The 25459-nt window shown below is 53.3% G+C and overlaps 2 protein-coding genes across 4 annotated transcripts in view; one reads left to right on the top strand and one right to left on the bottom strand.

Annotated features, from left to right (window-relative positions):
• FGFR3 (fibroblast growth factor receptor 3) overlaps nt 1-4855 on the top strand; it is a 26721-nt gene extending 21866 nt beyond the window's left edge. Inside the window, exon 19 of the transcript XR_005201939.1 lies at nt 4844-4855. The gene's annotated coding sequence lies outside the window, so the exon portion shown is untranslated. The remainder of the gene's footprint in view (nt 1-4843) is intronic.
• LETM1 (leucine zipper and EF-hand containing transmembrane protein 1) overlaps nt 526-25459 on the bottom strand; it is a 40535-nt gene continuing 15601 nt past the window's right edge. Inside the window, exons 4-15 of one of the 3 annotated variants that reach the window (XM_037742175.1) lie at nt 22550-22693; nt 20685-20822; nt 18660-18863; nt 12729-12848; nt 10908-11039; nt 10247-10390; nt 9458-9586; nt 7527-7661; nt 4630-4817; nt 3578-3716; nt 2105-2233; nt 526-1735 (exon numbers count right to left, since the gene is read on the bottom strand). In XM_037742175.1, the coding sequence (XP_037598103.1) occupies nt 1640-1735; nt 2105-2233; nt 3578-3716; nt 4630-4817; nt 7527-7661; nt 9458-9586; nt 10247-10390; nt 10908-11039; nt 12729-12848; nt 18660-18863; nt 20685-20822; nt 22550-22693 (1698 nt within the window). In that variant the 3' untranslated portion in view covers nt 526-1639. Of the gene's footprint in view, nt 2234-3577; nt 3717-4629; nt 4818-7526; nt 7662-9457; nt 9590-10246; nt 10391-10907; nt 11040-12728; nt 12849-18659; nt 18864-20684; nt 20823-22549; nt 22694-25459 lie in introns of all 3 variants that reach the window. The other 2 variants (XM_017539006.2, XM_017539007.2) reach the window with 2 other exon arrangements.

The raw sequence follows: 25459 nt of genomic DNA on the forward strand, positions 1-25459 counted from the left end.
GCTGAGGCAGGAGAATTGCCTGAACCCAGGAGGTGGAGGTTGCAGTGAGCCGAGATCGTGCCATTGCACTCCAGCCTGGGTAACAAGAGCGAAACGCCATCTCCAAAAAAAAAAAAGAACCTTATTACACAAAGCTCTTATTTCCAGATCCACCATTGCTTACATTTGCACCCAGACACCACTTTTAGCTGCAACGAAGAAAGGTCAGGACATGCAGAAAACACACACAGAATGACGAGGGAGGATGATGAGGAAGGAAGCCTGCATTGAGCACGGCTGACACCAAGGAAGCCGCCAAAGGTACCCACCAGAGCCTTCCCCACTGCCAAGCTCCCACAGCACCCAGAGGGCAAGCCGGCTTCCCAAGACCATGCGGAGCCCGGGGCAGAGGGGACAGTGGAACGGGTTGCCCATGGCAGTGGCTGTTCACATCAACAGTGCTCTGCCAAGGCAGTGAGGACGAGGAAGAGCCGGGGCAGCTGGCAGCCGGGACGCAGCTCACAGGGAGGCGTCTGCGCACACCCGGCAACTACAAGGCTTGTTGTCAAGCACACTTAGACACACGAACACCAGGCTACTTACACACGGTGAGAGAATTCATAAATATTAAGGATCTAAAACAAACTTCTTTCTCAAATAATTGAAATCTGAAGGCCTTTAGAAGCCAACTGTCCCTGTGCAAAGGTTTACAATAGAGAACTATCTCCTGTTCCTATTTTGTCAAGTTTCTTTAATGGCTGAACAAAAAGAAGCTTCAAGTAATGGAGAAGGCCTCGTCTGAGCGCAGCTGCTCTCCCGGCTGCCCGTGCTGTTCCTCTGTCTTCCAAATCCTATGCTTGGAGGCCCCCAGGAGGGACATTTTTGCCAGGAACCAACCTGAACTTAAAAAGATGAGTGTGACACCGTGGCTGGGCAGGAGGGTGGAGGTGGCCGCAGGATGCCACGTGCCCATGCCCTGGCCAGCCTGACCATGCTGTGGAGTGCGGGGAGGCCGCCAGCTCCACCCAGATGGCACAGAGCAAACCCTGGCACTGGAGGAGTCGCCCTCGAAGACCCCAGGGATGCCCTGTGCGTATCCTCATGCCTCGGTGACCAGCCTGCTTGTTAGAGGAGCCCAAGGGCCTGAGCCTGCAACACCGTAAAAGGTGAGAAGGGTGGATGGCTGCAGGCACACCGGACTTAAACCTCGAATTAGAAGCTACAAAGAACCCCATATGCGCTTCAGAGCCCCACCAACCCTGAGCCAGGCTCATCCCTGAAACAGTGAATCCACTGCAGCCCACCTGGCACGCAGCCCAAGCACCACCCAAGGGAGCCCCACGGCCAGGGCTGCATCGGAGTCGCACGGCTTGGCTTGGGTCAGATATGCTCTTGAGGCAGGCAGATCGGTGTGGGAAAACTGTGCCAACAGACTGCTTAATGAATCAGGGGAAAATAGTCAAGAAAGCGCTCTGAAACACAAGGGAAAGCCCACGTGAGAACTGGCATGCCCAGCAGGAAGACGTCACTCTCCACAGGCCGGGGAGATGGCGGACACCTCTGTCTCCACGGTGACCCAGATCCAACTGTAAGTGTGCAGGAAGCCAGGTCTACTGAGGCTGAAATCTAGAAATCAGGGTCCACAGGTGAGTGGAGGCATCTAGCCCTGAGGAGGCTGGCCTGTGTCTCCTGACACCTCTGAGGGTGGGCACGGCTGCCAGCCCGTGTGGGTGGAGTCCACGTGGTCCTCATTCTCCTCCCTGGAACAGGGCAGCACAGTGAGATGCTGAGACGTGAGGGCACACGCAGGGGGGTGCCTTCCTAACCCGGCGTGGCCTGGCCCGCTGCCTCTGGATCCAGGAGGCCGTGGCAGCCACACCACCGTGTGGATCCAGACATGATTCTGTGGAGGGGTTCCGGGATTCCGGACAGATTTAATCTCCATGGAATGATGAAAATTAAAATTTACTTGATTATGGAAGTCTCCGATTTATTCCAGCCAAAGTATTGGACGAGCCACTAAGAATCACCACAAAGCAATCGTTCTCACGGCCCTCACCAGGGCAGCGGCACAGCAGGAGGACGGGCGCCCAGGCCAGCAGGTCTAGCTCTTCACCTCTGCGACCTCCTTCTCCGCCTTCTCCTTGGCCTTCTCCTTCTCCTCCACCTTCTCCTCTTTCTCCAGTGTTGCTACAATCTCAGCCACCTGGCTGGTGGAGACGTGAACATCTTCTTTGTCCACAAGCTCAATCACCTACACACACGGGAAAGGGAGGGGCTCAGGCGGCTTCACCCTACAGCAGTGAGGAGGGGCTGGTGCCCTGAGCTGCCCAGGCTGGGGTGGCAGCAGCACACAATCGCTGCCTGTGGGCCCCAGGGGCCTCAGAGCACCAATTCCCCCAGGGGATGCCACAGGCCCTGGGGAAGGGGCTCAGAGTGGGAGGACAAAGGAGCCAGGGGGCCACCTTGGCAGGTGGCAGACAGCACAGTGGGGCTGCCAGGGTCAAGTTCCTGCTCTGGTCAGGGACCTGGGCCATGGCTTCCCAGGGCAGAGTGTGGTGACATGCAGGGACCTTGTCCCCACTCTGCCATCCAAATTAACAAGGAAGGGAAGAGCGGCTGCAGTATGTGTCTGATCCTTGCTTCCAAACTGAACTGACAGAAACCAGCCAATGTTTCTAATACATGTCTGGAAAATCACTAACTTGATGCACGCATTGGGGAGCCACGAGGCAGCTTCCCCTCAGAGATGTCAGTGACTGGGAAAATGGGCGTGCTCCCCTCAGGCTAGAGTCCCAGCGTCCCCTCAGAGTGACTGGGAAAATGGGCATGTACAGCTCAGGCTAGAGTCCCGGCGTCCCCTCAGAAACTGGATCCTGGGACAGGGTCTCCTGGGCTGCCCTGGAACCTTCAGTGGCTGCACTTGGTAGCTCAGCCCAGCCTTGGGGGCCCCTGAGAGATGTTGTCGCCCCCCGGCTCCCCTGTGCCACCAGCTGCACCATCTGGGGGTGGGATCCAGTGAGACGCATGCCTACTAGGCGTGTTTGTTGTCTCAACACTTGATGAGTTTGTAACCTCAATAATTTCTCACTTATGGCCGGGCGCGGTGGCTCACGCCTATAATCCCAGCACTTTGGGAGGCTGAGGCAGGCAGACCACCTGAGGTCGGGAGTTCAAGACCAGCTTGACCAACATGGAGAAACCCTGTCTCTACTAAAAATACAAAAGTAGCTAAGTGTGGTGGCGCATGCCTGTAATCCCAGTTACTTGGGAGGCTGAGGCAGAAGAATTGCTTGAACCCAGGAAGTGGAGATTGTGGTGAGCCGAGATCGAGCTACTTGCACTCCAGCCTGGGCAACAAGAGTGAAATTCCATCTCAGAAGAAAAACAAAAACAAAACCCAATAAACAAACAAATAATAATTTATCACTTTTGATGTATCACAGGAGAGCAGCAGCTTAAAGGAGCAGTCGCAGTGACAGACCTGACCCTGACAGGAGGGGGCAGCTGCCCACAGAGTGCCAGGTAGGCAATCAACAGCCCCTCTGCCCTACCCCAGAGCACCTCGCTGGCCCGAGCAGTCCCCAGTGAGGCCCACCTTGACGAGGTCGTCGATGTTGACCTTGCCGTCCTTGTTCTCATCCAGTGCTGCGGCCAGGCTGGTGAGCTTGCTTTCGGGAATGTGCTTCACTTGCTTCATGGCGCTGATGAGCTCAGCGACACTGATGACGTTCTCCCTGTGGGGGCACAGCCTGCATGTGGTACGGGCAGCCGTCCTGCCACACGGGCTACACCGCCCACAACTGTGGCTGCAAGTGATCAGCCCTGACACGGGTGGCTCTGCCTGAGCTGGGCAACCTCCAGCTCGGACCCTCAAGGGGTGATCCCATCCTGAATTTGCCGCCAAGAGCTCCCAGAGCCAGCACGGACACAAACACGGAAACAGCACCAGGTCCAGGGTTTCCACAGGCATGTCTGCCCCCTTGGTGGCTGCCCTTCTGGGGACATGGAGAGTGGGCAGTGTCCTCAGGCCTGGGGCCACTTGGCAATGCACTCATGATCACGCAGGCTGTGGTGCCCTGGGCAGGTGAGGGCCTCCAAGAGCAGAAACAAGAGCATGAGCAGGGTGCCACGGGCAGCCCACCTGCAACGCTGTGGGTGTGGGGATGGAGATTTGGAGCCTGCAGGACACCAGCTGTTACTCAACAGCTGTTTTCATTCACCCAAGAGGGACTCACACAATGGCGGCTCCCTCAGCCACTGCGGCAGGAAGCTGGGACATGCAGGGCACAGAGAAAGCCACCGGCCTGAGCTGGTGTCACTACTGAGCGTGGCTGGGGTCAGGGAGAGGGAGAAGCAAGAGAGAGGCTGGAGGAAACAGAAGCCAAGAGAGGCTGAGGCTGGAGTGGGAGGGGAGAGGGCTGTGGAAGAGGAAGAAGGGCCAGGAAGGTACCAGCTGCTCTCGGATGCGGAGAGTGAGATGCCCGGAGGCTCCCTGGCTGGGACTGCTGGGTCAAAGGTGGAGAGGCAGCCAGGTGGAGGCCAAGATGCACTCTTTGGAACCAGAAGGGCCCAGCTCGGATGAGGCAAAGTGACCAGCCTCCCTGTGTGAGCCCCCGACCCCTCTCCCGCACCTGCCACCCCACTCACCCCGTGGGCACGCCCTTGGCCGGGGCCAGCTTGCCGGACTGCTGGTCCATTTCCAGCTGCGAGATCAAGCCGTCGATCTGCCCGATCATCTGCTGTACCCTTTTCGTCAATCTCTTGCTGGCTTTAGATTCTTCCACATATTTCTCTTCACCAGTCTTTGAAAGTTCCTTCTTGATCTCTTGCAAGTCCTAACAAAATTATTTTGGTTGTAAAGTTTGTCTTAAAAAAAAAAGGAGGGGGGCCGGGGCAGTGGCTCATGCCTGCAATTTTAACACTTTGGGAAGCTGAGGCAGGTGGATCACCTGAGGTTAGGAGTTCAAGACAAGCCTGGCCAATGTGGTGAAACCCCATCTCTACCAAAAAAAAAAAAAACACAGAAATTAGCTGGGCATGGTGGTGGGCACCTGTAATCCCAGCTACTCAGGAAACTGAGGCAGGAGAATCGCTTGAACCCGGGAGGTGGAGGCTGCAGTGAGCCAAGACCATGCCAATGCACTCCAGCATGGGCAACAGAGCAAGACTCTGTCTTAAAAAAAAAAAATCTGGTTGGGCACAGTGGCTCATGCCTGTAATCCCAGCACTTTAGGAGGCCAAAGCAGAAGGATCACTTAAGAACAGGAGTTTGAGGCCAGCCTGGGCAACATAGCCAGACCCCATCTCTACTAAAATTCAAACAAAAAATTAGCCAGGTGTGGTAGTGGATGCCTGTAGTCCCAGATACCCCAGAGGCTGAGACAGGAGGGTCACTTAAGCCTGGGAGATCGAGGCTGCAGTGAGTCAAGATCACACCACACTTCAGCCTGGGTGACAGAGCGAGACCCTATCTCAAAAAAAAAAAAGTTATTATTAAATTAACTTGCAAAGGTAATTAAACACATTAATTGGAACCAGAGAAAGTTATAAAACTGTATTTCGGGCCGGGCGCGGTGGCTCAAGCCTGTAATCCCAGCACTTTGGGAGGCCGAGGCGGGTGGATCACGAGGTCAAGAGATCAAGACCATCCTGGTCAACATGGTGAAACCCCATCTCTACTAAAAATACAAAAAATTAGCTGGGCGTGGTGGCACGTGCCTATAATCCCAGCTACTCAGGAGGCTGAGGCAGGAGAATTGCCTGAACCCAGGAGGCAGAGGTTGTGGTGAGCCGAGATCGCGCCATTGCACTCCAGCCTGGGTAACAAGAGCGAAACTCCGTCTCAAAAACAAAAACAAAAACAAAAAAACTGTATTTCTAGCAAACAAATTTCTTATTTTTGTACAAACACTGCCTTGCAAGCGAAGGACATAGACTCTACTATCAATCTCAATTTCCTTCACAGTAGCCAAGAAAAAATTAAGTGAATGAATTAATCAAGGAAATTTAATGTCTTTTTTTTTGAGATAGGGTTGGAGAATCTTGCTCTGTCGCCCAGGCTGGAATGAAGTGGCACGATCTCAACTCATTGCAGCCTCCAACTCCCAGCCTCCAACTCCCAAGCGATCCTCCTGCCTCAGTCTTTTGAGTAGCTGGGAGTACAGGCAAGTGCCATTATGCCTGGCTAATTTTTGTGTTTTTTTTTTTCCCGAAACGGGGTTTCACCATGTTGCTCAGGTTGGTCTTGAACTCCTGAGCTCAAGTGATCCTCCTGCTTTGACTTCCCAAAGTGCTGGGATTACGAGTCTGAGCCACCAGTGTCCAACCTTAAGTGTCCTTTTAAATTCCAAGTTGTTTTTTAGTAAACACCATGAGGAAGAATGGGGGGGAGGGGATGGGAGGAACAGGCTGAGCTGGTGATAAGCACCTCACATCTGTTGGAGAACCCAAGGGCTGTCATAAATCCAGAAATGGCAAATTATTTTTGTCAATTGAAAAATCAGATTTCCAACAGAGCTATGAAAACAGTTTTTTGTTTTTTTTTTTTGAGATGGAGTCTTACTCTTGTCGCCCAAGCTGGAGTGCAATGGTGTGATGCAATCTTGGCTTACTACAACCTCTGCCTCCCAGGTTCAAATGATTCTTCTGCCTCAGCTTCCCAAGTAGCTGGGATTACAGGCGCACATCACCACACCCGGCTAATTTTTGCATTTTTAGTAGAAACCAGGTTTTATCATGTTGACCAGGCTGGTCTTGAACTCCTGACCTCAGGTGACCCACCCGCCTCAGCCTCCCAAAGTGCTGGGATTACAGACGTGAGCCACTGTGTCTGGCCAAAAACAGTTTTTTAAAAAAATTGTATTAGAAAGTAATATTTACAAAAAAAGAAAAAGAATCACCATGGAAGAAAAAAAGCCACTTTTGGGTAATCATGAATAAGATCTTATCATCAAGTGACCAAACTCTTCATGAGACACCTTCCCATGTTTAGAAACTAAAAGATGTGGCCAGGAGCAGTGGCTCACACCTGTAATCCCAGCACTTTGGGAGGGTGAGGGGTGGATCACTTGAGGCCAGGAATTCAAGACCAGCCTGGTCAACATGGTGAAGCCCTGTCTGTACTAAAAATACAAAAATTAAACTGGGTGTGTTGGCACATGCTTACAGTCTCAGCTACTTGGGAGGCTGAGGCACAATAATTGTTGAATTCAGGAGGCAGAGGTCGCAGTGAGCTGAAATTGTGCCATGGCACTCCAGCCTGGGCGATACAGCAAGACCTTGTCTCCAAAAAAACAAACAAAAAAAAAAGATGTACACACACCTGTGGCCAGAATGGCACACAGCGACGTCCTAGAAGCCTGGTCCAGCCAGAATGGCCATGAAAAAGTTACTTAATAAGATTTATTTATAATTTGCTTTCCTCTCCAAATACTCTTCGCCCAGCTTATCAAGTATCTGACGGAAGTAAGATGTAATACTTTCGGGGCCAGTACAGCAATTTTACTCTTCCTGCAGCCTCAGTCCCGGGAGCAAATCCCACCCACCTCGCTGTAGTCCTGCACGTCCTCCTTCAGCAGCTCCAGCTCCTCCTTCTCCTTGGTGAGTGACTTCTTCTGCTCCTGCAGCTTAGAGCAGGCATCACTGAGGATGTCAATTTCCTCCTTAGTGATCTCCTCCTCCTGGGATGAAAACGGACAAACAACAAAGCCTGAGCCAAAGGAAAGAACTGGCCTGTTCCCGAGTGACCGGCTGCTCCGTTCATATTATGAACTTGACTGAACCTGAACCCCGATGGTCTCTTGTTACCAGTGAGTGTCCAGTGCAACTCTCGTCCTGGGCTGAGTCTACTTAGGGAGGATGCCGTACTGTTCAAACTTCCTCTGACGACTCATTACCAGAATGAGAACAATTAATTTTTCACACTATTTGTGAAAAAAGAGTTTTCCTTTTTCCTTTCTGATCTGTATGGTTTTGTTTTCTGTATACAGCTGCCCTGACTGAAACCCTCAGGCCAATGCTGAGCTCGGAGTCAGAACAGCCATCCTCATCAGCGTCTCATCCTTGAGGGCAATGGCAGCTGGAGGCGTTTCTGCAGATGTTTTTGACTGGGCTGAGAAAGCTCCCCACACCTGCAGGTCACCTGCGTATCAGGAGAGGACACCGGGCTCTTTCTACAGCTACCGAGGTAATCATTCCTGGCTTTATTGTAATTTTGCCTGTTAATATGGAAGTTGCACTACTGATTGTTCCGGCTTTTCTAATTTCGTGTTAATATAGAAATTAATTTGAAAACACTTTGGCCAGGCACGATCTCTCATGCCTGTAAACCCAGCACTCTGGGAGGCCAAGGTGGGAGGATCACTTGAGGCTAGGAGTTTGAGACCAGCCTGGCCAACATGGTGAAATCTCGTCTCTACTGAAAATACAAGTTAGGCAGGCCGGTGGTGGGTGCCTATAATTCCAGCTACTTAGGAGGCTGAGGCAAAAGAATCACTTGAGCCTGGGAGGTCAAGGCTTCAGTGAGCTGAGGTTGTGTCACCACCCTCCAGCCTGGGCGACAGAGTGAGATCCCAACTCAAAAAAAAAAAAAAAAAATTAAGCCAATCTGTATTTTTTGGACAAATCCCATGTGATCACAATTGTTTTTACAGAATAGTTTTGATTTTTTTTATTTTTAACAAACTAAAAAGTTAAATTTTTTTTTTTTTTTAAGGCTGGGTATGGTGGCTCATACCTATAATCCTAGCACTTTGGGAGGCCAAGGGGGGTGAATCACTTGAGGTCAGGAGTTTGAGACCAGGCTGGCCAACATAGTGAAACCCTATCTCTACTAAAAATAGAAAAATTAGCCAGGTCTGTACCCAGTGGTGCATGCCTGTACTCCCACCTACTTGGGAGCCTGAGGCAGGCAAGTTGCTTAAACCCGGGGGGCTGAGGCTGCAGTGAGCTGAGATGGTGCCACTGCACTCCAGCCTGTGAGTTCACGATGGAAGGTGCCAGGAGGCGTCCCACGTAGGCAGCACAGGAGCCTAGAGGTTGCACCTCAAAGGCTGGCATGGGGGGTCTGAAGATGCCCCAAGCCCAGATCACTCCACAGGAGGTGATCCCAGGTTGGGCCTGTGGAGAAGTTTCACCTTGAGGTACCACATTGGGGGCCACTCCCCTCCACTGCCTGGGAAGCTGACGGGGCGGGGGGGCCTGAAGCCTGCTACACCGTGGGCCAGGGTGCCAAGTTCATGGCGGGCTCAGCTGCCACACACACAGGCACGGTGCAGAGCCCAGCCGGACTCACTCTCTTCCCAACCACCAAGCCTCCTAGGGGTCCACCAGCCTCGTCCTCAACCCCTTCACCATCTCCTCTCACCGAGGGCTATAAGTGCCCCAGCCAAGCTGACCACATCCCTGCCCCACAACTGTCCACAAAGCCAGGCCATGCCCTCCTCAGCCTCCAGGGCCCCAGAACCCGCCTCGTTACCTTCAAGCCCTCCAGCACGGGGGCTGTGTCCTCCAGGGTCTCTGACTGCAGGGCTGTGTCAGGCACTTCTGGCTGTGGCTCGGCCCCTGCCCTTCGGGGAGCGGCTTCCACACCTTCAAGCTCAATATCCTTCTGAAAGGCAAGGTGACACCAGCCCGGTACCCGCCGTCACACAGAAGCAGCCTTCCGGCTACCTGACGCTCAGCACAAACGGCAGAGGCCACCCTGGAAGCAGGCTACAGGTGACAACGGGCAGTATGCCTGCCACAGGATGTCCCTAGGGAGGTCCCATACAGCTGCCAGGTCAGCTGAGGCCCTCTCAGGAGTGGGCCAGAGCACCTTGCCCGTCTCTGGTCTCCCCATGACTCCACGAAGCTGCCCCGTCACTTGCAGAGCAGGAGGCTGAGCCTGTGGGTGGGCACCATGCATGGGACCCAAAGGACCACAGGGCCCACAATGAAGAGGGGCCCAGAGCCTGGGGGAGCCTGAGGCTGCTCTGCCAGCGCCCCTCACAGAAAGTACCTCGGGAGAAGGCAGGCACTGCCGTGTGCTGAGTCAGCCCCTCTGAGACGGCGAAGCTACCTCTCCCGTGAGCACCACTGTGGCCATCAGGCAGTCCCCATGTCAGAGTTGCAGCCCCCACACCCAGGGACCCTATCTCTCTGACCACTCCAGGAGGAAACAAATATGCAGGATAGAACGGCAGGGCCAAGCCTGTGGGCACGTGGGGGTTTCTAAGGAGGCTGGGTTGGGACAGCCTCGCGCCCCGTGGAGCAGAGCCACGCTCACCGCTGCCTCCGAGCGCCTCTGCAGCTCCTTCTCAAGGTGCTCCTGCTGGATGGCTGCCTCCTCCTGCAGGGTGGCCTCCAGCTTGGCCTTGTTGTCCACCTGCTCGCCCTCCACCTCGGCTGCTTTCACCTGCGCTTCCTTTGCCTTCAGAAGAGGGTGCACCTGTGGGTGAGCCCCAGAAGCCACCAGAGGCCCCTGCTGCCCCTAACCTCTGCCCTCTACCCTATATCCCTGAGTGCTGTCACCACCCGGGCGTCACACACAAGGGACAGAAGGCACTGCAGTGGTGCTGCCCGCAATTGCTGGGAGGCCGCTGGACTGCCCTCTGTGGTCACCCAATGACTCCTGACGTGCAGGGAAGGAGCACAAGCACTACTGGCACAGCTCCGAGGGCCGAGGCACAGACCCACGGCAGCCAGCACGTGGCCAGGTCAGGACCACGTGTGGGAGACGGCAGGTGCGGGGCTGGTGAGAGGGATGGAAGGGAAGGGACAGGAGGCTGGGTGGGGGCACTAGTGAGGGGTGGGAAGGAGGCTGGGTGGATGGGGGGGGCTCTCCGCCCACGGTTGAGGAATGAGTGCTCTTGCACGCCTCCCTCTACCCTGGAAGAGAGGGGCCACCTACAAAGAGATGAAGTAAAAGGGTTTCCAACAGCACGCACCACAATCTCTGGGAGGGTCTGCAGTGTGGACTTGAGCTGGTCGGCTGGCGAGAGGGTGTCCGGGAGGTACATGGCCCGGGACAGGATGAGCAGAGACGTGGGGATCTCCTGATGCAGGTGTAGGTCCAGCCACTGCAGCCAAGGCCAGATTCAGTAAAGGGGCAGCCCCGACCCTGCCGCTACCACAGCAGGTCAACCCCCCTCATCACCAGAACAGCCTCAGAGAAGACGGTGTCTCAAGTTCTAAAAGGTCTACTTGTTACTCTGCTGTGTGATCCGATGATGTTGCGTTAGTAAACGCAACACTGGAGAGGCTCAGGGGCTCCGGAGCCCCCACAGCGAGGCCCCCAAGGGCCTCAGAAAAGGGCACCAACTTTTCACTTAAACACACCCCAGGTTACTTTGGGAGGCTGAGGCGGGTCGATCATGAGGTCAGGAGTTTGAGACCAGCCTGGCCAAGATGGTGAAACCTCGTCTCTACTAAAAACATAAGAAAAATTAGCCGGGCATGGTGGTGCTGGTGTGTGCCTGTAGTCCCAGCTACTTGGGAGGCTGAGGCACAAAAATTGCTTGAACCCGGAAGGTGGAGGTTGTATCAAGTGGAAGTCGCACCACTGCACTCCAGCCTGGATGACAGGGCAAGACTGTCTCAAACAAACAAACAAACAAACAAACAAAACCAGCCGAGGTCAACATAAAGCAGGCCCGCAGAGGCAGCATCATGGAGGCCGGTCAGCAGTTGGGTGCCCACATGCCCCGCACAGGTCAGGTTCCAGGGCTGGCTGCTTGAGTGACACCAAGACAATCTTCAAATGGGCAAAAAGACTGTAACAATGGTTGGAGACAAAGTGAACACGGCAAAACATGAGAACAAACCCTAAGAGAAAGCTGAGGAGAAGTGGGTAGAGAAGGAAAGTGTGAATGCACAATATGCAGGCCCCCAACGAGCAAGACTCCCCTGGGGGCCCCAGGGGCCTGGGTAGGGATGGCACCTGCCCCCCTGCTCAGACACCCCTGTGTGCGGCCCATGTCCCCACTGAGCTCCAGAAGGCTGGGCAGAGTGCCAGGGAGGTCAGCACCCAGGCCAGACACAGAGAAGGCTCTGGGGGGGAATCAGATGGAAGACACAGCTGTGGAAGGCAGTGGGTGACAGTGGGCGGTACACCTGCTACAGGATCACGCCATCGACACTGTCTGCATCAAGAGTGGAAGTGTGTTCACACACCTTCATCTACATTTGCAGGTTGTGTGAAAAGCCTGGCAGGAGGAAGCCTGTCAACAAGGGCACACCGCTGCCAGGGCAGCTGGGAGGAAAATGGCTGGAGCCCTGCACCCCTTATTCTTTCCATGTAAGGGTGAGCGGCCGGGGCTGTCACTTCCCGACATACAAGCCACTCGATGTGATGGCAGTGGGAACCAGGTACCTGCTCAGACCAGGTCATGCCACCTAAACCTTCCACGGCCCCCAGTTTAGACAGTCAAAATGTGAACACATCCAACATCTCAGAGGTGAACTCCAGTCCTCATCTGACTACAGATAACCAACATAGTTATTAAGGTCTTTAAAATCAACTAAAAGCAGACAAGAAAAATCAAAGCAATATTGAAAAGGCAACAAAAGGAGAGAACATGGGGTGTATGTGAGTGTGGTAAGACCAGAAGGGCAAGAAACAGCCCCAACTTCCCAGCTGTTCCCAGAGACGTCACAGTATCACCTTGCCAGGCCCGCCCAGAGTTTGAGAAGAGCCTCCAGGTGCCCTTTGGAGGCTGAAGTTTCCCTTGAGCCCATGCTGGGCTGGCAGAAAGTAAGCACTCACGTACCTGCTTCAGCTGGCCCCGCAGGCGGTCTTCCGTGACGCCCAGGGCCCGCATGCCTCGTGCCCGACACGCCGCCTGCAGCTCCTTGACATTCAGGCTGTCCACCCCTTCCTCAGCAATCAGCTAGAAAACAAAGCAGTGAATTCTCAACCGGGACGGTGGCTGGTGGGTCACGGTATCTATGCACACACCCTCCAGAGTGAATGGCTAACAGGTTTAGCCCAGTTCTGGGTCTGAAGTGACTGGAACCCTGTGACATAGGGTCAGGATCCTGGGGAGTGCAGAATGGCCACGACCAAGCCCATGACACAAAGAAGTCCACCTCCACCCTCTGTGCTGCTGACGGCAGAACCAGCCCCACCCTGGCCCCTCCTGCTACCTGCTGTTTCTGCTGATTCCTATAGTTCACCATCTGCAAAGGGTGCCCAGTAAGGAAAGAGGAGGAGGGAGGGGAAAAGAGAGGGGAACCAGACACTCCAAAGATGCATCTTGACCTCATGCCCCAAGAGCCCCTCTCTTCCACTCAGCCCAAGGTCATGGTGACCCCACATGGAAAAGCAAACAGGAGTCCCGGTACAGAAGACAGAGGCATACAGGGAGCAGCAGGTGAAGAGAGACACAGAGAAGGAGTGACAGCCCCTGCTAGGCATATGCCCGCTGCTACCTCGCCCGCAACAGGGCTCCCACGCCAGGACTCTGCAGCAGTGCCCCCATTTCAGAGTCCACTCTGCCTCACAATCCCCCGTGGGGTAGGCAGTACCTCGATCTCCACTTCCAAAACTAAGCTTGATGTAACTGTGCACACACATCCAGTTGTAACAAGTGACAGAGCTCCCATGCATAAGATGTCTCTCCGAGCATGACACCTCACCAACAGCACTGCAATAAGCACAAAGCACCCACCCAGTGAAGACAGAGGTGCCTTCCCCAGCTCCCGGCGCTGCCGGCTCATAGACACGCTCGTCTCCGCGTCTGCAGCTGTCACCCAGAGCGCTCTCTGAATGATCATGCAGGTCGTCACTTCTGGGGTTCCCTGAAGACCCATCGGGGTGTTGTGGGTCTGCCAGGTCAGGCCTCTGACTGCCACGCAACATTCCACACAGGTGTGCCTTCCTTAGCCGAACCATTTGCCCACTGAGCTGGGCTGCTTCCGGTTTAGCAGAAAGGAAGCTGCTTTCTTCTTCCTGTCCTCCTGCAGGCTGGCTGACCTCCATTTGATTTTGCTCTCGTGGTCTGGGGTCTCTGTGCAGCATTTTCAGTTGCTCTGGGGATCACGATATATAATCCACGGACGCAGCTCACCGTAGTGCAGTGGGGCCAGTGCTCCACCCACGGAGGCAAGAGCTGAAGCCTCCTCTCCGTGTCCTGAGTCTCAGCTATCGCCTCCACCCGCACTGTGGAACGTGTCCCTCAGCCTGCTCTCTGCAGAAGGCGCAGGGAGAGCGCAGCCCACCAAGCCGACCCTCGCTCTGCTTGCTGGGAGCTCTTCCTGCTGTGCATAGGTGCTTGATCTCACTGCTTCCTTTCAGGTGGGAGAGCTTCCTCTAGCAGCGGTCTGCTGCTGACAGTCTTAGCTTCCCTCTCTCTGATACTGCCTTGGCTCCCCCTCATTGCTATATTTTTGCGGGTTATAGATCCTGGGTTGACAGTTCTTTTAACACTTGAAAAACAATGCTCCACTTCCTTTGATCTCCACAGTTCCTGATGAGAAACCCACTGTCATTCAAATTTTCCCCTAATGGTAAAGATGTGGGTCTTGGCCGGGCACAGTGGCTCATGCCTGTAATCCCAACACTAGGAGGCCAAGGTAGGAGAATCACTTGAGCTCAGGAGTTTGAGACCAGCTTGGCCAGCATAACAGTAAGACCTCATCTCTACAAGAAAAATAAAACTAGGCGGGTGTGGCAGTGCATGTCTGTGGTCCTAGCTATTTGTGGGGAAGAGGTGGGAAGATGGCTTAGGCTGGAGAGGTCAAGGGTACAGTGAGTTGAGATTGTGCCACTAGACTGCACTCCAGCCTGGGCAACAGAACAAGACCCCATCTTCCACCATCCCCCACCAAAAAAAGACCTGGGACTCATAAATGAAACAACCACCACCACACAAAACCACACACACACACAGAACCACACACACATACACAGCCACACAAAACCACACACACACACAACTACATACACACAACTCCCCCCCCGACACACACATGCACATGATGCCTTTCTCTCACTGCCATAAAAACTATTTGTCACTGGGTGTGGTGGCTCATGCCTATAATCCCAGCACTTTAGGAGGCTGAGGCGGGTGGATCACAAGTCAGGTGTTGGAGACAAGCCTGGCCAACATGGTAAAACCCCATCTCTACTAAAAGCCAGGCGTGGTGGCGTGCACCTGTAGTCCCAGATACTCAGGAGGCTGAGGCAGGAGAATCACTTGAACCTGGGAGGCGGAGGTTCCAGTGAGCCGAGATGGTGCTACTGCACTCCAGCCTGGGCAACAGACCGAGACTCCGCCAAAAAAAAAAACCAAACTATTTGTCTTCAGGGTTCATTACTTTGACACTGATGTGTCTTGGTGTAAATTTATTTGGATTTATCCCATTCAGGGTTCACTCAGCTTCTGAAATTTGCAGTTTCACATCTTTAACTGAGCCTGGGAAGTTTTCAGTCAACCATTATTTCTTCAAGTACTTTTTCAGCCCTGCTTCTATCCTTTCTCCCCTGGACTATCGGATAACACAGATGGTCTACGCTTGCTACAGCTCTGTTCAAGGTTTTCTTTTTTTTTTTTTTTTTGGAGACAGAGTTTCACTCTTGTTACCCAGGCTGGAGTGCAATGGCGTGATCTTGGCTCACCGCAACCTCTGCCTCCTGGGTTCAGGCAATTCTCCTGCCTCAGCCTCCTGAGTAGCTGGGATTACAGGCATGCACCACCATGCCCAGCTAACTTTTTGTATTTTTAGTAGAGACGGGGTTTCACCATGTTGACCAGGATGGTCTCGATCTCTTGACCTCGTGATCTGCCTGCCTCGGCCTCCCAAGGTGCTGGGAGGACAGGCATGAGCCACCGCGCCCAGCCCCAATGTTTTCTACTATTTTCCCCTAATGGTAAAGTTGCCGTTTTGCTCCAGTGGTCTGTTGTCCAAATGGGTAAGATAAACTATCATTTTATCTTAGTTTACTGTTTCTTTTACCTTCTCCATTCTGCTATTGAGCCCACTCAGGTTTTCATTTTGGTTTTTGTATTTTTCAGTTCTAAGTTTTCATTTGGTTCTTCTTTTAAAAACTTTTGTTGGTATTATTAATATTATTATTACTTTAAGAGACAAGAGTCTCCCTCTGTTGTCCAGGCTGGAGTGCAGTGACACAATCATGGCTTACTGCTTCGTCAACCTCCCAAGCTCAAGCAAACCTCCTGCCTCAGCCTCCTGAGTAGCTGGAGTCATCATGCCCAGCTATTTTTTAATTATTTTTGTAGAGGTGGGGTCTCACTATGTTGCCCAGGCAGGTCTCAAACTCCCGGGCTCAAGCAATCCTCCCTCCATGGCCTCCCAGAGTGCTGGATTATAGAGCCACTGTGCCTGACCTTAATATCTTCTCTTAATATTATTAGTATTTGATAATATCTTACTATCTTTTCTTCTCTCTCTTTGCCAAGACCGATTTTTCACGTGTTTCCTTCTGTGGCTTTTGAAGCTCTGGCTGTTTGAGGCCCCGGTGCAGGCTCTCTGACCTGTCATCTCAGGGTTGCTACCAGGTGCGGCCTTTTCTCATTCTCTGATACCTTCCTGCTTCTTGAATCTAGATCTGATTTCCAGTTTATTGTCGCTGACCTCCTCTAGGGTGTGGTGGCATGGGCAGTGGGTATTCTAATTTGCACAGTTTGTACAACTGATGATCTGGAATCCATTAATCCCAGGGCCAAGCTAACAAGGCCAAGACTGTTTCCACCTCCCTGTGGTCCAGCTTTCACGAACCAACCATAAACCCTCATGTTTGTTTCCCTCCCTGCCCAGCCATACACGTCTCCACCTGCCGCACACAAGGCAGGCAGGCACCGTCCCCACCAGCTTCCTGCTCCCCATGGGTGTGGAGGCTTCATGGAGCCGAGGGACAGGGGAGCTGTGGGTAGCACATTTCTCTCAGTGGCACTGACCTCTCCATGCTGTTACTCACTCACGTCCACAAGCTAAAGCCTAGACGTAGTGTAGAGGTGGTTGCAGCGCTGCCTCATGAGAAGTGCAGACTCCCTGCCTAGCCTCTGAAGACACCCTCGAGAGGGCGGTGCTGCTTGCTACTGCTGGGAGCGGGTGGGTGGGAGTTCTGGCCCTCACAGGTGTTTCTCCTGGCAGGAGGGCAGACGCACCTCAACACTGTGTCCCACTTGGCTCCCATTGGCACCACAGTGGACATGGCCTTGTTCTGCTGGACAGTGGGCAAAGTCCCAAGTCTCCACTGGGCCCCCAAGGCCACCCCAGCATTGGGGGAGTGCAACCGATACACTGTCAGGTGAGAGGGAAGCTCAAGCCCCCTGCCTGGCTGGCCCCCCTCAGCCTTCTCTGACATCATCCCCACGAGGGCTGGGGTGCCTGCTGAGCCCCAGCGAGGGTGGGATGCAGGCTCCTCACATGGCCTCACCTTGATTCGTGGAAACGACCAGGCCTCAACCTGCTTACCAGAGATGCAGGCAGGCCCTTCCTGGAAGAGGCCAACACTGCCCTGAATCTCTTCCACAGACAATGCCTGCATTCAGGAAAAACTCAACACTACAAACAAAACCAAAAGGGAAAGCAAAAGAAAAAGACCTATGGACCACCCAGTTATTAGAGTAATTGACATGAACTAGGGTTAGTGCATTCAAGAAAAACAAATGATAAGACAAAAACTTTTACCTGAGAACTGAAATCTTAAATTAAGAGCTCCTAATATGAATAAAAGAGTAATCGGCCAGGCATCGTGGCTCACGCCTGTAATCCCAGCACTTTGGGAGGCCGAGGCGGCTGGACCATGAGGTCAAGAGATCGAGATCATCCTGGCCAACATGGTGAGACCCCATCCCTACTAAAAATACAAAAATTAGCTGGGCATGGAGGCACACACCTGTAGTCCCAGCTACTCGGCAAGCTGAGGCAGGAGAATCACTTGAACCAGGGAGTCCAGCCTGGTGACAGAGCAAGACTCCGTCTCAAAAAAAAGAAAAAAAAGAGTAATCAGGCCAGGCGCAGTGGCTCATGCCTGTAGTCCCAATACTCTGGGAGGCCGAGGCAGGCAGATCACTTGAGGTCCAGAGATTGAGACCAGCCTGGCCAACGTGGCAAAACCCCGTCTCTACTAAAAATACAAAAAATTAACTGGGCGTGGTGGTGTATGCCTGTAATCCCAGCTACTTGGGAAGCTGAAGCAGGAGAGTTGTTTGAATCCAGGAGGCGGAGGTTGCAGTGAGCCGAGATCACTCCACTGCACTCCAGCCTGGGCAACAAGCCTGGGCAACTCTGTCTCAAAAAAAAAAAAAAAAAAAAAGAGAGTAATCAGACCCAGGAGAGCAGCACCCTGAAAGCACAAAAGGGTGGGAAACACACAGGCGCTGGGATGGACAGGACAGCAAAGAGGCAAACAGACCCTGGACGAGGCCCCCGAGGGGAGGAGAGAGGCATGGAGGCGCTGTCATCAATAAGCAGGAAGACACACACCTGGGCACGTTATTATAACACTGACAAAATCCAGACACAGGGAGATCCTCCAAGAAGCTGCCAGAGAAAAGACACCCATCTTCAAAGGATCTGTGATCTGCAAGTGGCAAGGGTGGCAAGGCTCCCAGTGAGCTTACTTTCCATCGTTCAGCATCTTCCAGAGTTTCTACAGCGAGGACACGCTGCTTCTGTCACCAGGAGAAAAAAGTTGGAAGGCCACAGCTGCAGCGTGGAGTGTGGCTGCTCACCTTGTCGTCGGCCTTGATGGAGCGCAGCCGCATGGTGAGCTGGAAGCGCAGGAAGTTGTTGGTGCCGATGGACTGCAGCTCCAGCAGCTTGCACAGCGCCACCAGCTGCGGCCGCGTCAGGTTGTCCAGGGTCAGCTCGTCCTCAAATAACTTGGAAAAACGCAGGATTTCCTCATTGCTGGGCCTCTCCCCTGTCTCCCGGATCTGTGGAAATAGTCACAAAGGTCATCACCCGGGCACGTGCCCACCCAGCTCCCTCCCATGACCACCACAGTCCCAAAGGGTGCTGCCTCCTAGTCCTCAGGAACTCAAACCACACTGACTTTTTGGAGACAGGGTCTCACTCTGTCACCCAGGCTGAAGTGCAGTGGCACAATCTCAGTTCACTACAATCTCTGTCTCCTGGGTTCAAGTGATTCTCCTGCCTCAGCCTCCCGAGTAGCTGGGATTACAGGCATGTACCACCACACCCGGCTAATTTTTGTATTTTTAGTAGAGACAGGGTTTCACCATGTTGGCCAGACTGGTCTTGAACTCCTGACCTCAAGTGATCTGCCTACCTCAACCTCAAAATGCTGACTTCTGGCTCCAGTACTGGGCTAGCCAAGGGAGAGGCAGTGCCTGGCCCCTGGACCTCTCCTGCCTCAGCCAGCACACTCGAGGCTGCTGTGTCTGCTGCGGGGGAGGCCGGGGCCCACCAGCTGCTGCATGCAGGTCCTGTGATCCTCTCTCTGCCACAGAAGCGGCCAGGACCCTGCTGCTCTGGGACAGGAAGAGGCGCACCTGTGTGCACCTGCACCTCCCAGGGATGACCACCAGAGCCTCGGGGGTGGGGAGACCATCTAGCTCTTCAGGGCCCTTTGGGTGACCCTCTGCAGTTCCTCCCACCTGAGGGACAAGCCACCAGCTCAGTCTCCTCCAAGAGCCAGGGTAGGAGGATCCCTAGCAGAGAGGGCAGATGAGGGAGAACAAGCCCGACTTGGCGCTCAACTCAAATTGTAACATGCAGGACGCCAGCTCCGACACAAGGTGGCAGGCGCACTCCTGGGGGCCACCCTGCACAGCACATCCCAAAGCAGTGACTGCAAGCATGTCTTTCTTGGCAGCTGGGAGGCCCAGGAAAGCTTGGGATTAGCCCCTCCTTCTGCTCTGCAAGGCGCCGCATCCTGGGCGAGGCTTCCAAAGTATGACTGCCCCCAGGACCTCTTGCTGGAACCACACTCACTCCTCGGGGGGCTCAGCAGCCCCATGGCTGTGACACCTCCTCCGAGAGGCTTCTCTGTGGTTAGACCTTCGCCTGGCAGCCTTTTCTGTCAAGGGCCAGACAGCAAGCATTTCTGCCTTTGCAGCCATGGAACCCACTTGCCTCTGTGCCGTAGCGGCAAAACCCCACAGATGATAAACGCATGTGCCTGGAGTTTCTAGCCCCTGGTTTCAGCTCTTTCTGCACTTCAGACACATCTTTGTGACTCCAAAGTGGCACGAGTTCCCTCAAGCCAAAGACACTAGCCTCGTCAGTCCCACCTAGTCCTCAGGGATCTTGTGTGTGGCACCCACCCTCTCTCCCAACCTTACCTCACTGGCCACATGACCACAGGAAACCTCGAGGACCAACCCTCCTCTCCAGCCCCCACTGCTCCTGAAGTCCAGGCCTCTTCCCAGCCCCTGGGACCTGGGACCTTCCTGACTGACTCCAGCCAGAGGGCGGTGCCCGGCAGAGGAGCCAGCCCTGTCACCCACACCTTACAACATCAGGTGTCAGGCTCCTCATGGGTCAGATTCTACTGCGCCTGGATGGCTGAAAGGTGACGAGACATAGACACACGTGATCCTGAAGGCTGATGAGGCGCAGGTACCACAGCTCAACTCACTGGGAGCTCACGGGGCCAGACTCCTGACACTTCACCAGCCCCTGCACTGAGCTGCCTAGGGGAGCTCTTCTCTGCTGAGCACAGCGAAGAGGAAACAGAGAAAGCAAGGAGGGGTCCCTGGTGAGGTCACAGGGGCTCAGACACATCACAGCACCTTCTGGAAAAACACGGAGAAGTCTTTGGTGGCACTGCCCTTGGCTGCCTTGTTCTTCAAGGCCATTTCCTCGATGGTGTCCTGGAGGAACTTGGCCAACTCCAGCTTGACCCGAAGCTCTTTCTTCAGCCTCTCCTCCTGCAAGGGCAGAGAGGGTGCTGCACTCCAGGCCCCAGTCTCTCCTGCCGGCCCCTAGATCCTGGGGCCTCCAAGACGGTGGGCTCAGGAGTGTACTCCAACTGCTCAGACTATGGTTTGGACAAGGAAAGCATCTCATGCCTGCCCCCAGCCCACCCCCAGAAACATTTCACAAAACACTGACTCTCATCTAAGTGCAATAAATTCTCAAACTCTTTTATTTCATAGTTTAAAAAAATATCCTTGGGAGGCTGAGGGGGGCGGATCACCTGAGGTCAGACATTCAAGGCCAGCCTGACCAACTTGGAGAAACCCCGTCACAACTAAAAATACAAAAATAAGCCGGGCGTGGTGGCACAAGTCTGTAATCCCAGCTACTTAGGAGGCTGAGGCAAGAGAATCACTTGGACCCGGGAGGTGAAGGTTGCAGTGAGCTGAGATTGTGCCATTGCAATTTAACCTGGGCAACAAGTGTGAAACTCCATCTCAAAAAAAAAACAATACCAGAAAAACAAAAAAAACCCGTGTGGGCCAGGCATGGTGGCTCATGCCTATGATCCCAGCTCTTTGGGAAGCAGAGGTGGAAGGATCACCTGAGGTCAAGAGTTCGAGCCCAGCCTGGACATGGCAAAACCCCATCTCTACTAAAAACACAAAAATTAGCCAGGCATGCATACGTGTAATCCCAGCTACTTGGGAGGCTGAGGCAGGAGAATCGCTTGAACCCGGGAGGTGGAAGTTGCAGTGAGCCAAGATCACACCACTGCACTCCAGCCTGGGTGACAGAGTGAAATTCCGTCTCAAAAAATAAACAAAACCCATGATCATACTTCCCGTAAAGGTCTGGACAGGAAAGCGTTTGGCCTTCATGGGCTGTATAATCTAAAACAACTGCTTACCTCTGCTGGTGCCTCACAGAAGCCACCAGAGACAAGACACGTGACCCGGCATCCAGGTCCCCACAGTACTCTACTGAGAACAACAGGCAGGGTCTGGATCTGGCCTGTGGGTTGCAGCTGGCTGACTCTGGCCTGGAAGGACCTCACAAATTCCCTACAGCATGAAGAACACTGGTCTAGAAAAACTATTTTAAAACATACTTAGCTGGAAGCAGTGGCTCACACGCATAGTAATGCCACTTTAGGAGGTCATGGCAAGAGGATTACTTGAGCCTAGGAGTTTGAGACCAGCCTGGGCAACATGGCCAACCCTATGTAGCCGACCCTGTCTATAAAAAACAAAAAACATCAGTCGGGCATGGTGGCTCAGCCTGTAGTCCCAGCTATTCGGGAGCTGAGACAAGAGGATCACTTGAGTCCAGGAACTTGAGGCCACAGCAAGCCGTGATCATGCCACTGCACTCCAGCCTGAGTGACAGGACGAGACCCTGTCTCAAAAAATTAGCTGGGTGTGGTAGCACACACCTGTAATCCCAGCTACTTGGGAGGCTGAGGCAAGAGAATCATTTGAACCCTGGAGGCAGAGGTTGCAGTGAGCTGAGATCACACAACTACACTCCAGCCTGGGTGACAGAGCGACTCTGTCTCAAAAATAAATAAAGAGAAACAAATCCAAAACCAGCATTCACGAAATAATTATTGCACAGGACGATATGAAGATACATAAAGCCTTAAAAATATCTAGCACCTGAAACAGTCACAAACAAGGCAGCTATCACAATGAATTTCAGGCTCATTCTACAAAAGCAACTGGGCTGCTGCCCTTACCTTGATGGACTGGGTCTCAAATGTGGAGGGCAACATGTTGGGGAAGAGCTTCACAGCCACAGGCAGCAGGAACTCCATGAAGGGCACCACCACAAACACAAGGAATGGCACCAGGCGGAAGAGGTCAGCGCAGATCCGGAGAAACTGAAGAGGGGCGGGAATCCATCAGAGGGGGACACAGCACATGTGGGAATAGGAGCAAGGGGTGTGAGCATTTCTCCTATAATCGATTACAGGCACAACCTCAGGCAGTGACTCACAGGACCCACTGAGGACTCCAAGTTCCAGAACCCCTTAGCAGACCACTCCCAAACCCACTTCTTTCTCAGGGTCCGAAGCAGATACCAGCAGCCTCCAGAAAAGCGGGGTATGGTGCTGACACCAAGGGCCACAGGGTGCTCCTGGCAATCTGGTCCTCCAAGGCCACCAGCCAGCACCCTGGGCTCAGGGCCCAGCAAGTGAGGGCTGCGGGCTGAGGACTGGGCATTACTAGCGTGCTGGGGGTCACCAGGAAGAGCTGAGCCACACCTGCTTCTGGAGGGCACTTTAGAAGGAGGGCTTCTCTTGTGTTCCCTAAGACTACACTACAAGGCAATCGTTAGGAAAAAACCCAAGTGTTTCCTGACATAAACAAACTAGCGTTTGATGCCGTTTAAGAAACATCCAATTTGAAATAACCAGAAATCCCTGTGAAGCCTGAACAACTGGTGGAAAACTGCCCCTCCTCGTTGCTGCTCACTGGGATGCCCTGGCCAAGGGACCGTGTAGTTCCTGTTTCCACTGGCTACAAGTGAGCAGTCCCAGGGAGACACCCTGAGAGCAGCAGTGTCCTCCTGCTCCTCACCTCGCTCCCGTCCTTGGGCTCACGGAGCCAGCCCCCACTCTCACAGGCACACAACAGGTGCTGCTCACTTTCCCATCTGTCACCTGTAGGAGGGGAGAACCCTGCCTTCCTGTACATTCATTTTTTCTTTATTATCACACTGGACCCATGGACTCCTGTATTTTTTCACCGACTTAAAATTTATGGCTGTCTTTATTTCCAAATGGTGCCATATCTTTAAAGCTGGGACATGTGTTTTTTGACATGCCCCATTAATTTTTTTAGCAGTTCTACTGAGGTCTAATTTACAAACCATAACATTCACCTATTTAAAATCAATTTGATGATTTTTGGTAAATTTACACATTGTGAAACCATCACTACAATCCAAATTTACAACTTTTTGTTTGAGATGGCATCTAGCTCTGTCACCCAGGCTGGAGTGCAGTGATGCCATCTCAGTTCACTATATCTCCACCTCCCTCGTTCAAGCAATTCTCTTGCCTCAGCCTCCTGAGTACCTGGGATTATAGACATGTGCCACCACGCTCAGCTACTTTTTTAATATTTTTGGTGGAGACACGGTTTCACCATGTTGGCCAGGATGGTCTCGAACTCCAGACTTCAGGTGATCTGTGGCCCTCCCAAAGTGAGTCACTGCACCCGGCCAAGAAAATAACTTCTTAAAATGTTTGTAAACACAAAAGCAGAACTACAAATCCCATCCTTTTAGAGCACATTTAAGCCCATAGGATTATCTTTCAAAAGGAAAACTGGTACCCTAACCCATGGCTGCCTGCAGTGGCTCATGCCTCTAATCCCAGCACTCTGGGAGGCCCAGCAGCAGGACTGCTTGAGGCCAGGAGTTTGAGACCAGCCTTGGCAGTATAGTGAGACCCCCGTCTCTACAAAAAAATTTAAAAATGAGCCTGGTGTGGCAGTGTGCGTCTGCAGCCGCAACTACTTGGGAGGCTGTGGTGGGAGGATCGCTTATGCCTGCGAGGGCTGAGGCTTCAGTCAGCTGTACGGGTGCCGCTGTACGGGTGCCGCTGCACTCCAGCCTGGGTGGGAGAGTGAGACCCTGTCCCAAAAATAAAAATAAGTAAATAGCAGAGCCCATAAAAATGTCATATAATCCCCAAGAGCTAGAAACCACGAGGTGTTCTTGGGAGGAAAGGATGGAGCATAGAGATGAGGCTGTGCCTGGGAGGGTGGCCTCGATTCCTAAGCGGGCTGCACCCTCTGCGGCCCACAGCGTCCCCCGGCACTCACAGAAGCAAACAGTATCTATGCAGAAGAAACTAGCTCACCACCTACTCCACGTGAGGTTTACCCCTCTGAAGTGGATTCCACTTCTTTTAAATTAAAAAGAAATTAATTGAAAAACTAATTGAGCTTCTAGAGGTAAAAACATGGGGACTGAAAATAAAACCTCCGTGGCTGCATTAAGCAGATTACTTCAGCTGAAAAGAGAATGAATGAAACAAAAAGAAAACATCTAGATGGCAGCCCCGAGACAAAGACAGAAAACAAAGACTCTTCCGAACCGTGAAGGACAGCAGGAGCTGGTGCAGCAGAGGCCGGGCCAGGAGCTCCCGAGAGCCTGGGCACTTGTGAGCGAGCAGGTTCTACGACAGGCCACAGATGTGGAACCTTGGGGTCAGGAGCATGGATCCCAACAATAAAAACAAACTCACCCAGAGGGACACAAGCAGCCCTCCAGACAGACCTGGAAGCAGTAAGACAGAGAAGGCCTCCACCTGCCCCAGAGATGCCACTGTGCAGACACAGACCCTCACAGGAAACAGAGCGGGGCTGGCAAAGGGCATCAAGAGCATCAAGGCATGGAGTAGGCGGACGTGTGTGCTGAAAACTGCTGGTGGGAAAGAGTGAAACATGAGCAGACGGTGTTGCAATTTGGGGGCAAGGCGCCTATCCGCAGGTGTGGTGTTATGACAGGTACTGGTTCCTGCCTGGGCTGCCCTGTCACAGGCTTCCATGATAACGTCAGGTGTGTCAGGCCTCCGGGCAGGCCTGACTTCTCTACCCTCCTTTCACTTGCCCTAAGGCAGGTCACTAATCTTCCC

This window comes from Cebus imitator, unplaced genomic scaffold (assembly GCF_001604975.1).
Source record: "Cebus imitator isolate Cc_AM_T3 unplaced genomic scaffold, Cebus_imitator-1.0 Scaffold117, whole genome shotgun sequence".
NCBI lineage: Eukaryota > Metazoa > Chordata > Mammalia > Primates > Cebidae > Cebus > Cebus imitator.